The sequence below is a fragment of the Caretta caretta genome, chromosome 6 (assembly GCF_965140235.1).
Source record: "Caretta caretta isolate rCarCar2 chromosome 6, rCarCar1.hap1, whole genome shotgun sequence".
Taxonomy (NCBI): domain Eukaryota; kingdom Metazoa; phylum Chordata; order Testudines; family Cheloniidae; genus Caretta; species Caretta caretta.
Genome location: NC_134211.1, coordinates 72507607 through 72520613, shown reverse-complemented (window position 1 = coordinate 72520613; position 13007 = coordinate 72507607). Strand labels below are relative to the sequence as shown.

The window sequence follows — 13007 nt, the reverse complement described above, 5'->3', positions numbered from 1 at the left end:
CTTGCTTTTAAACCCTGTATTATATTTACAAAGGTACACTCACCAGAGGTGCCTTCTCCGGCTTCATGGTCTGGGAGCCCGCTTTGGGACGGTTGGGAGGGTATTGGCTCCAGGGTGATGAATAGTTCCTGGCTGCCGGGGAGAAGGGATTCTCTGCTTGCCTGCTGTGTGCTATCCTCAAGCTCCTCCTCCTCATCCACAAAATCCTCATCACTGTTGCGTGAGACTCCCCCCTTGCAGGTGTCCACAGACAGTGGTGGGGTAGTGGTAGGGGCCCCCCTTAGAACTGCATGCAGCTCATCATAGAAGTGACATGTATGGGGCTCTGACCTGGAGCGAGCGTTTGCCTCCTTTGTTTTTTGATAGGCTTGCCTGGACTCCTTAATTTTCACGCGGCACTGCTGTGTGTCCCTGTTGTAGCCTCTGTCCATCATCCCCTTGGAGATTTTGGCACATATATATTGGCATTTCGTCTTTTGGAGTGGAGTTCTGCCTGCAAGGATTCTTCTCCCCATACAGCGATCAGATCCAGTACCTCCCATTCGGTCCATGCTGGAGCTCTCTTGTGATTCTGGGACTGCATGGTCACCTGTGCTGATCAGCTCGCCACGCTGGCCAAACAGGAAATGAAATTCAAAAGTTCCCGGGGATTTTCCTGTCTACCTAGCCAGTGCATCTGAGTTGAGAGTACTGTCCAGAGCGGTCACAATGGAGAACACTCTGGGATAGCTCCCAGAGGCCAATACCATCAAATTGTGTCCACACTACACCAAATTCGACACAGCGAGGTCAATTTTAGCGCTAAACCCCTCGCCAGGGAGGAGTACAGCAATAGATTTTAAGAGCCCTTTAAGTCGACAAAACAGGCTTGGTCGTGTGGACGGGTGCAGGGTTAAATCGACCTAATGCTGCTAAATTCGACCTAAACTCTTAGTGTAGACCAGGACTTAGTGTCCATTCAAGCACTAGCCTTGGAAATTCTATTTAGAAGTCTGAATAACCAGGGAAAATGACGGGAATATATACTTACATTAAATGTATTGTATATATGAAACCACAAAAGCACTTTAATACCTGGGATTATATAGAAAGTTGATACTATATAATATTTGTATATGTCAAACAAAATCATTCTTTTATGGTTAACTGTACACATTTAGGAGGTTCAATACTTGGAATCAACAGTAAATTCTTAGGAGGACACTAAACTCCAGTTCTCCTAAGCTTTCATTGTCTTCACTGTAATGTACTTATAAAACCTCATTAAACAGACAAAACATTTACAGAGATACTATTTTAATAACATATAAATACATCATATTCATATTGTTCAGAATATAGAAACCACATACTGGACAAGGCAAAATGATCTATGAAGTCTGGTTCCTATTATAATTGGAAAAGCTCCAATTGTTCTTGCAAATTTTTAATAGGGAACTGAATCCCATTCAATTGCTAGGCTTTTTACTGCTAATGGTCCAAGAAACTAATTCCTAGCCTGGAGTCTAGGATGCCTGTTAATGACCTTTCCAGCAGGAATCTATTTATGTGTGCAGCTAGTTCTCCTGACCCCAGTTGCCTCTCTCTACCTGAGGGTCTTTTGTGTTTAGCTGAATTCCTCAGAGGCATGGGTCTATAGGATAAATCTTACTGCATGTGGTAGGAATGCACACTTGTACTTATTTTGTGTATAGACCTGCTCTGACTCTGGGCTTACAAGTTCAAAGCATTAGGAATGTTTTCAATTTCTATACAATAATGGAGACAGACTACTAAATTCATTCTCTGTACTAGAAAAAAGACAAAGGAATATTTAAGCCTTTTTGTTTTGTGATAAGATATATTTTTGTTGTTCACCTTGGATGTACTACAGTTACCTGCTGTGACTATGTCTCTGAAGTTGTTCAGTTTGATTCCTTAAAATTGTTGGAAATGTATTGTAACTGTAATGTAATGTCAAATGTACGGTTTGTAATCTGTTCTGAAATAATCATCTCCCTTCCTGCTGAAAGGAATCCATGACAAGAGTGCAATAACCTACTGAAACAACAATCTGGTTTTTGACACACCAGCAGTGGTATCATTTGGAAGTTTTAAATAGTTATTTACTAAATGATAAATAGCACTTTAAGTGCATAGCTCTACCATATCACCGACAAGGCAATCCTTGCCCTGTACCTTTCCATTTAGCATCTCACACCAACACGCCCGCTCAACAGCCAGGCAATGCCATACATTACCCTCCCTCCTCAATAATCACACATATTTGTCAGTCAACACCGCTCATTAGAATATTTGCTTAATCTAATACATTGCATTCAAACACCTGGAGACAGCTGATTATTAAACGTGAATGATTTGCCTAAAGTTTTCCAAAAACACTTTAAGGCCCAGATCCTGCAAATACTTACACACATGCCTAAATTCGGGCAAGTAAGTAGCATTTCTGAAGTCAGCACAGGACTGGGGTTTAAAAAACTTGAAAATTGGTTTTAAGTTGTTGAGTCTTATGCTGATCAGAGCCCTGTGTTAATTCTGAGGTGCAACTGCCAGTTATGTCTTTCTAACTTTTTTAAAAACACTAAGAACACAGAAAAAAGATTAAAGAAAAAAATTAGTCTGACATCTGTGAGGTTAATTCCAAGAGGAGATGTAACAAAGACTGCTAAAAAGAATGGGCCGCCAATGTAGCTAAGCAAGGGTGAATCTGGCCCAGAGTCTCCACTAATTTTGTGCCATTAAAAAATTAAGGAATGAAGCCAGACAGAATAACTTGAAACATTTATTTTGTTATTTGTAATCCTATTTGCAAATTTTAATGATGCTAAAACTATTATTATTCTCAAGTGTCTACTCCACTGAAATGCTGCTCAGTTAAAATTTAAGGACAATTAAATCACAAAACATCATATGGAAACTAAATAAAATACTAACAAGCCACAGTACAAAGATATATTTACATCTGAAAAGAAATCAATCAGAGCTACACAAAGGTTTGCATCCATTCATGCAAATGGCAGTTTTCAGCATTACACCAGGTTCATGAAGAATCAAAATAACTGAGTAGCAGGTGCAACTTGTCTTGTTTTAACGTGGACAACAAAACAAAGACAAGACAAGACACTCAGCTTCCAGAGGCAGAGAGAATATTCTGAATGAGCCAAAAGAAAACTAACCAATTTCCTTCACACAATTTGAAATGAATGATTAAAAAAGACAGAATAATAAATTGAGGTATAAGGTTCCCAGGTAATATTAACCATCATTCAGCACTCAAAGGTATCAAGCCATTAGGCGTGGACAGAAGTATGGATGGAATTGTTCTACAACATTTTCCAGGGAAAAATAAAAGAGCACTGGGATAATAGAGAAGGTTGTGCATGAAGAGGATTCCTGATCCATGTAGGAAACGTTCCTTTGCATGTTCTCTCTTTCTGCCCATCTGTTATTCTCCTTCCTACACATTAGTCCCCTCACCCTTTTCTAGTTTCTGCATTGTATCCCTTATGCTGCTTTACTTGTGCTATTAGCAGCAGAGTAAACATGTCTAATATCCCATTCTCTGAAGATGCTTCTGGGAGCAGAAGAGAAACAATGCGGGGGGAGGGGAGAAAGTTGAAGGGAGGAGGGGATGACAGAAAAAGGAAGACAAGAGGATTAGCGGGGACCTTCTAATACTATTGGTCAAAGGGGAATGTCAACTTGCAGTATCCTATTTTCATGGGCTCAATATCAGCAAGGCGACCAGCAACTTTCAGAACCACAACAAAGTGAGTGTCGAAGGGTAGGTGGCTGATGGAAGACATGAAGGCTTCCCAGGGGAAAACAAACCTAGAAACAGAAAAAACTAAGAACTGAAAACAGCCTAAAAGCTTCATTTTGTTAGTAGTTTGGGAAGTGGGGGGGAGGGAAGGGTGAAGAGATATCACTAAAGAGTTACTTTCCTTGTTTTCCTTTGGTGGGGATAGAGCAAGATTCAGGTGAAATTAACGGCCTTGATAGGGACATTGGTTTGTGTAATTTTGTTAATATTTAGAAGATCAATACAGATAAAACAAGAAGAGACAGAAGAGTGAAAAAATAAAGGGTAAGTCAGATACCCAAACTTTGTGACAACAAAGGCTACTTGGGTAACTGTGCTGAGAGCCTGAAAGCTGAAACTAATTTCTGTCTATCTATCCACACACACACAAAGTCATTAAAAATGAATATACTTGTGATAGCCTGTACCCTTATGTTCACCCTTTTTACAAAACTAACATAAATTTTGTACAAAGTGCCTTGTGAGGAATCATTTGAAAACTCATAATCTGCTGAACATTATTGTTCTGGTAAAATATGTGTAGCAAAGTTATAAAATTTTACTGTATATGACAGGTTCCAAGTTTGGGGAAACAGCTTCAAACCAGTTCCCCAGAGACAAACGGCTGGCCAACACCTCAGCCAGGTGTCAATATAATCAAATGGACTATCACCTGGTTAAGCAGTCATTCCTTGACAGGAAGAAGGGTGTGAGTGAGAAAATTACATCTTGGCAATGGAACAGCTGGACGTTCCTGTACAAAGAGACTTTCTGTCACCTGAACCTCAGCTGGAAATGATTTTCAAAGAGGAAAAGAACTATAAGAAGTGAGAACAGAGGACACAAGTCATCTCTCCTCCCTTTGTCTCTGCCCACAACATCTACAATGACTGAAGGACAAGGAAAGGAGCATTGGACTGGGTGATGGGGTCCAAGCTGAAGGGCATCCATCCAGTAAGACTGCAAAAGCATGTGGTGAGAGAGACATTTTGCTTTGAATTCACTCAGCCTGTTAGATATTAATTGCATTTTACCTTTTATTTTCTTGTAACCAAATTCTGATTTTATACCTCATTACTTGTAATCACTTAAAATCTTTCTTTCTGTAGTAAATAAACTTGTTTTATTGTTTTATCTGAACCACCGTGTTTGCACTGAAGTGTTTTGGAAATTCCATTTGAGATAATAGGATTTGTGCTATTAATAAACTGATGGATTTTCTATGAGCTTGTATTGTCCATGAAGGTAGTGGGCAGTACAAGACACACACTTCTGAGGACTAGTCAGGGACTGGAAATTTGCTGGTGTCACTCTCCAGTATAATTTAGGAGTGGCTGGCTAGAGCACTCATATAATACAGCTGGGAGTATTTTACATGCTGGAGGCTGTGTGGGGGCAGACCAGGAGTGGTTGCTTTCAAAGTGGAGCAGTGTAAAAGACACCCCAGGCTGGAGAATTGAGGGGATACAGCTGTTCAACAGTCCAGATTGTACTCTGGGTAATGTCACAATACTAATCATAGTATCTGATGTTACTTTATCTCAAAAACCAGAAATTTGTTTGAGTTGGCAAATAATGAAAACCTGCACTTGATAAACTTTGGCCTCATTCTGCAGTTACAAGGAGGGTTTAGCAACGAGCCACACACAGTGATGCCACAAGAGGGAAAAAAATAAAAAGAAAGCTAATATCTTTAAAAACTATTCCCTCTAATTTGGAATCACAGACTCTAAAATAACAAACAATCATATGGTATTACTGCAGGGCAGAGTTAAGGTTGTTTGGGTGCCTTATCTGTGCATTTCTTACCTTATTGTATTTGGATTTGTTTTAAATGTAACTGGAAAGGTTCAGACTCATCCCTACAGTGCCTCCTGCTGGTCATTGGGAATTAGCTCTTTTCCATCGTGGAGCACCCTCTGCAGGCCGGTGATCCGCACAGCTCTGGCCACTGTGTCCCTCACAGACCCCGGTGCCCCTTTCTCTGGGGTTCTGCCCCCTAGCAGTACCGCCACACTCTGCCTCTGGGTCTCCCCTTTCTGGGGAACCCCCAACCCACTATCCCCACCTTGCCTCAGTCTGAGCTACTGCCAGTCATCACCAAGCCCCCACTCGCTGAGGCAGACTGCAGTGTAAAGGCCACTCTTCATAGGCAAGGGGGTTTGGACCTGTTGCCTTCCTCTGCCTCCTAGTACTTCTATGGGCCTTGGACCAGGCCTTACAGCCTGGAGCGCCCCCACTCAGCCTGCTCCTTCCCCAGCACTACACCACCCTCAGTACCCTGTCAGGCAGGCCCTGCTCTTTCCCAGCCTGGAAAGAGACTCCTTGGGCCTCTGGCTCACAGCCTTTTCATACAGGCCAGCTGGAGCCTGACTGGGGCATGGCCCAGCAGTGGCTGCTTCCCCAGTCAGCCAACCCCAGCCACAGCACTCTCCAGTGCTACTTTTAACCCTTTCTATTTTAGGAGCAGGGTAGCCACCCCACTACAGTAACCTTAACTTTAAATTTCCTGAGTGTTTAAATGCTTTGAGATAATTACAACAACCCTGTAATGTTTTCTGCCATTAAGTTACTGGTGCATACTCTCAACCTCAACTCCTTCTTAATATAATTTTTTGGAAATTTGGAAATTTCTGGAAATTACATAATGTGTTATAAATGGTGTCATACTATAGCCAAAATTTTCAAATGTGGGTGACTAAATCTGTATTTACGTACAGAGTATGGATTTAGGTGGCTTACTTTAGGCACCCAAGTTTGAAAATGCTGTGTATGCATACAGTTCCCTAGTCTCCTACCAGCTCTTTATCTATTGATCAAATAGCTTCTGTACTTACAGATTCTTCAACACAGTATTTTTCGCAATTTTCTGTTTATAGGAGAATGGTTTGCAATGGTTCCTTTTACTGGGAATGCTTCATTTTCATTAATTGAATCAATTATAACATTTGTGACCTTGTGATTCCCAAAATAGTTTTTAGGAGATTGAAATCAAACCTGAATTGTTAAAACATTACACATAAATGCTTCAATGTTTATGTACTTTTTTCATCTTGGATCCTTTTTTTTTTTTTTTTCCATTTTGAGAGCTAAAATAATAAAGAAATCCTGAGATAAGTTCTTTTCTTGTGTGTTTTGAAACAGAGGGGAAAATAATTTAGTTTTACAATCCCACTGCAAATTCCACTATAAGCATGTTTTAGTGGTTGATTTGCTTCTGAATAGTATGTCATACACAGTAAGACATAAATCAATGTAAATGGAAGTATTGTGACTGCAACATATACAGTTTTTAAAGATGTAGAACATCTTAACTACGAGGCACCAGTTTGGGGAGAATTCAGCACTTCTAAAGTCAAATCAGTTGAATGTTCAACATGCCCAATGCATTAATCAAAATAAGCACTTGAGAGAAGGTCACTTCATAAGGTTTTTTTAACTTCTAAAATCTGCTTAGGTTAAAAAAAAAACAAAAAACAAAAAACAAAAAACAAAGAAACAAAAACCCCAGTGTTTTTGTCTGGACATCTATTTTATGTGCCCAAAAAGATAAGACAAGAAATTTTACTTTTAAAAAGATGTAAATATGTATAAATACAGATAATTTACTATGCTGAATAAAACTTTCATCATCTGGGCTCTGTAATAGCATATAACTGTTACTTGGGAATGCAAGTTATTTGCCATGCATACATCTATCTCATGTCTTTAATTGTTATTAAACTGTCATCAGGTTTCCTTTGATTAAAATATGACTCAACTATATTCATTGAGTATCATTAAACTGTGGCTTTGATTTTTAGCAAAGCCAACTGAGTAGACAAAAAATGCTCAGATGTGGTTTTGGCTGTTTTCTGTTACAAAAAGGCCACTTACTTTTTTTTTTTTTTTTTGCTCATGTTTGCTTTTATTTTCCAAACAGTTAGATACGAAGTGGCGAAAGGTGGCTGCTACTGTACCCTCTATCTCAATTTTAAAACTCTAGCACAAACTATTGAAAGATAGTAAGAAAACTCACGAGTCAAACAGATCCCTTGCCTTAGCTGAGGAACAGAAGATATCTGAACAAAACCAAGGGCATGGACTCTGTTTCTGACGACATCCAAAAAGCTTCTAACACTGGTTGTCAACGGACAGAATTAACACATGCCCATCAAGCCAACGACATTGGGAAAACAGAAGCATCAAACACAGGATCAGATGGCAAATCCACCTTGTGGCTAAACATGCCACTGCAAAAGAACTATTTTGAGAACAAGAATTGGCCATGTGAGCAGAAACCCATTAATGGTATGTCTACACTCAATGTAAGCATTGCCATATAATGTAATTATGAATGACATGATGATTAATAAACTGTGGAGGTCAGTATGGGTTTATGTATGGAATTTATTGAAATGTGAATTGCTGTACCTTGGTTTGCTCCTGATCATGTTTTTACCTTTCTTGTCTGAAATCATGACTGTAACATGTGTCAAACTCCACATAAAGTGGGCACATTGTTGGTGAGTTGTCGGAGGTGCAGTACTTGTCACTGGTCTTCCGGTACTCACTCTTCAGCCTCTTAATATGCTCCCTGCACTGATCACCTGTCAGGAAAAACTGCAAGGCGGCCAGCTTTTTAGCTATCTCCAGGTACACATGCTCATTCCTGGTGCTTTAGCTAAATTCCAGTTTTACTGGCCTCACACCAGAGATTCACCAAAATCTGGCTGTGTTCCCGTGACGATAAAGCAGCTCATTTCTCAAAAGGCATGCTCTGCTCAGTCTCCATTGCAAATCCAGGAGGCTCTCCGATAGCGTGCTTGCAGATTGGTGATCAGAAGAGAATGGGTTAATGCTGACCTGAGCAGCTGCTGTAAGCCGGGGTGGGGTTGGGGTGGTCATCTTCCATTTTCAGTAGAGTCAACTGGAGATTGTTGGGATAGAGAGGATTAAGGAATTTGGCCCATGGAATTGTGGGAATTCAGTAGAGTCAACTGGAGATTGTTAGGATAGAGAGGATTAAGGAATTTGGCCCATGGAATACTTCTGGTGGACCACCAGGACACCACAAAGCAATTGGGCTTGCACCCTGGGTCCTGGCTTAACTCGTGCTCGGACACTGCAAGGTCCTGGGACCCTGGGTCCAAGCCCTACATTAGCATAATTGCATTGTAGATGAAATGGGGGTTAGGTTTGAGTCTGAGTTTAAACATGGTCCTATGTTGCAGTACATTGCTGTGTAGGCATATCATAAGATTTGGAGAAAGTAATATTGACAGAAGCACAATAAATGGCAGAATAATCCTTTTACCTAACAAGGGAGCTCAGGTCATCTATACTAACCTTCATCACAGATGCTCTCATTCTATCTGCCTAGGAGGGAGTACTGCAGAAAATGGTCTGGGGGTTATAGTGGATTTCAAACTAAATCAGTCAACAATGTGATACTGTTGCAATAAAAGCAAACATGATTCTGGGATGTATTAGCAGGAGTGTGGTAAGCAAGACACAAGAAGTAATTCTTCCCATCTGCTCATCAATGATAAGGCCTCACCTGGAATACAACATCCAGTTCCGTGCACCACACTTCAGGAAAGATGTGGACGAACTGGAGAAAGTTCTGAGAAGAGCAACCAAAACGATTAAAGGTCTAGAAAACATGACCTACACGGGAAGCAGAGGCGGAGGGAACGATAACAATCTTCAAATACATAAAAAGTTGTTATACACAGGAGGATGATAAATTGTACTCCTTATCCACTAAGGACAGGACCAAAAGTAATGGGCTTAAATTGCAGCAAGGGAGATTTAGGTTAGACATTAGGAAAAACTTCCTAACTGTAAGAGTAGTTAAGCACTGGAACAAATTACCTAGGGAGGTTGTGGAATCTGTCATGGGAGGTTTTTAAGAACAAGTTAGACAAACACCTGTCAGCGATGGTCTAGATAACACTGTCCTGCCTCAGTGCAGAGGACTAGACTAGATGACCTACTGAGGTCCCTTCCAGTTCTTCATTCTATGATTCCATGACTGAGGAGAGTATAAAAGCCAGGATGGACTGGCTGCTTTTGAGACTGCTTTTGCATTTCACAAGCTCAGCAGAGAAAAGAACTATGAAGACATTTACTTGTGGATACCAAGGAGATTATCTATATAGAGATATATTGCAACATATTCATATACTTAGCCATTATACTACATTGATTTCTGTACAATTGTTTCCCCAATGAGAACTTGAAATAAGTAAACTACTTTTTCTACCACTCATTTCTTCTTCTTCTTCTCCCTTATTGAAAAATTCAGTGCATATTTCATGCCTAATCTATTTTAATTGGGTAAATTGAAACTGCTTCAAAGTAAATTCAACATTAACTTAAGTTCAAATGAACAAAATCAACTCTAATTTAATAGGCACATAACTTTAAAAAAACCCTAAAATTATTTTCTGCACAGAAAGAAGCGGCCTAAAAATAATAATATATGTAACACTGAGTTTGCTCTACAGTTTATGGACCAATTTTTGTCACAAAAGAAAATCAACACACCAATTTCACTGAACTTTTCTTACTTAAATCTATTCTAGATGTAAAAAAATCATTGTCAGCCAATCCATCAATCAGTTAATTAAAGTGCCTTTTACCATGCATAATCCTAACTGTCCCTGCCACAGTAGGATTTTCGTGAACTGAAACCTGGATAGACAATGAAAGCAGTCTTCTCCTGAAGGTCTTAATCCCACAATAATGTTGAGCACTCTGACTCTGATCCAACACAGTACCTAGACATATGGTTAACTTTAAACAAGTGCTTAGGTGCTTTGTTTGATCAGGCCACAGCCGTCAGGTTCTGGCAGGATCAAGCTCCATGCTTTTGTTTAAAGTCAAAAGCACTGACAAGCATGATGCTGCCATTCCTACCACTGTCAACAAAGAACCACTTTTGTCAGTGGTAACCAACCTCCTTTTTTATTTTTGTCAATGCTAACCAAAACCACCATTTTATTTTTTAAAAAAATTAAAAACAGAGGAATTGCCACTCAGGATCAGACCCATGGTCCAGCTCACTGAAGGGCTGACATGTTAGGAGTTAAACTGCTACTGATAATTTCTAGTAAGGTTAAAAAGGGACAAATTGCTAGATATTGGTTTGAAAGCAAATAATTATGCCATTAAGGAATAATGTATATAAAATTTGTATAGGACACCCAATCGCTGTAGTATTTGTGTGCTTCATATTGTTTAAACAAAATATTAAAACAAACAACAAACAATCAGTAATACTACAGTCCACTGGTTGCAGTCCTTAATTTACAACAAAATAACCTCCCTGCAAGAGCAATGTTTAAAGACTATTGGACCTCTACATAGTTTTACATGTTTCAGTGGACTTCTGGTGGGTATTACCCTCCTGCATCTCAAAGCACTCTCTCATAATAAATGTAATTTTGCACATGGATATCACCATCACATGTATGTATGTGTGTTATTATGGAGGGATGGTAGCCATTCCACAGTGAAGGCTGCACCTAACTTCTCACTATTAGCCTATTAGTATGCAACCACCCCAAAGTCATACCCATAATATCTTTTATTTTAGATATACATTTTGCATATGTCACAAAACAACTCTTTCAGGAATGTTCTAGAGAGATTTTTAAAATGTTGTAACTTTTTCTTTTCAAATCCCTCTGTCAGTAAAGCTATGTGCCTAGAGCCTGAACCAAAACTTACTGAAGTCAAAGGGTGTCTTTCCTTTGTTTTCAGTGGACTTTGGATCCAACCTCTAGTTATCATAAGTCCAACTGGACCCAATCAAAAAAATGACCCAATGAAATTTTTTCTAATTATAGACACATAAGGACTTCAATGTAGGATACATGCAGACCTTCCTTGGACATTCCAAATAAATACTCACTTGAAATCTTCTGCCCATTGGTGTAAGGCTTCCACTGTCAGTTACCTACATCTAACTATCTACCTATCTGTCTACACACACACACACACACACACACACACAAGCTGCCACTGAGGCAGGATCAACTTCATTGCTACTCCTGCATGTTCACTGTATGATACGGACAAAAGCCCGGAAAGAGAAGACTAACCTGAAGAAAAATCAATAGGTTTTTAAGAAAAAGAACAGTTGTATTGATGAAAGGTCAAAATCTCAGCTTTGTTTTAAAAATTCTTTGTCCCTCCTCACATGGCCCACTGAAGCTTAACTAATTTGTGATTGCAGGAAAAAATTAATAACGGTACCATGTTGAATTTCTAAGTGTTTAGTGAATAACTGCCAGATACATTCAGAATGTTTGCTGATTTACTAATGTTGCTGTTGGTTTATCTGAGGCTTTGCTTTGCTTCACTTTTCTTACTTTTACATGACGAGTAGAGATTCATGTTCCTGCACTTACTAAAAGGAGTATTTTCTTTGCTCAGGAACTGGAACCAGTTCAAAAAGGTTTGAAAAGCCAAAGAAAATGTTTTCCCAAAGCAAGTGTACTGTTCATCACATTCTTCCATAGGGCCCTTGTGTTTGTTGTGTATGGAAATAGAAGAGACAGATGCATGTAGCTCCTTCCAAAACCCTGCCATCATTTCAGAAAAAAAAGGTGTAGTCAGGAATTTCTATTCTCTTTCTTTTCGTATTTTTTTCAGCAGCTCATAAAAATTATGCACATGTTGGTGAGCACTGCTGCAATAGAGATTCCCATAGCAGTTTACCAATAACCTCACCCCTAACCTGAAGAAACCACATCCACTGAATCTGTGAAAGAATTCAAATTCCTTCCTGGCTCAAACCATGATATCTCATAACCAGTCTCAGTTGTGCCAAAGTTACCCTAACCCCATCTATATACATACACAAACCATAGAATCATAGAATCATAGAATATCAGGGTTGGAAGGGACCCCAGAAGGTCATCTAGTCCAACCCCCTGCTCAAAGCAGGACCAATTCCCAGTTAAATCATCCCAGCCAGGGCTTTGTCAAGCCTGACCTTAAAAACCTCTAAGGAAGGAGATTCTACCACCTCCCTAGGTAACGCATTCCAGTGTTTCACCACCCTCTTAGTGAAAAAGTTTTTCCTAATATCCAATCTAAACCTCCCCCACTGCAACTTGAGACCATTGCTCCTCGTTCTGTCATCTGCTACAATTGAGAACAGTCTAGAGCCATCCTCTTTGGAACCCCCTTTCAGGTAGTTGAAAGCAGCTAT

At 39.7% G+C, this 13007-nt stretch overlaps 1 protein-coding gene across 5 annotated transcripts in view; it reads right to left on the bottom strand.

The window, feature by feature from the left end:
• Nucleotides 1–13007, bottom strand: part of FSIP1 (fibrous sheath interacting protein 1) — a 195352-nt gene that overhangs the window by 13926 nt on the left and 168419 nt on the right. For 4 of the 5 annotated variants that reach the window (XM_048853119.2, XM_048853125.2, XM_048853123.2 and 1 more), the window contains one exon: nt 9342–9407. The exons of the other annotated variant lie outside the window; for it this stretch is intronic. In XM_048853119.2, coding sequence (XP_048709076.2) covers nt 9342–9407 — 66 coding nt within the window. The remainder of the gene's footprint in view (nt 1–9341; nt 9408–13007) is intronic. 5 annotated transcript variants of the gene reach the window in all.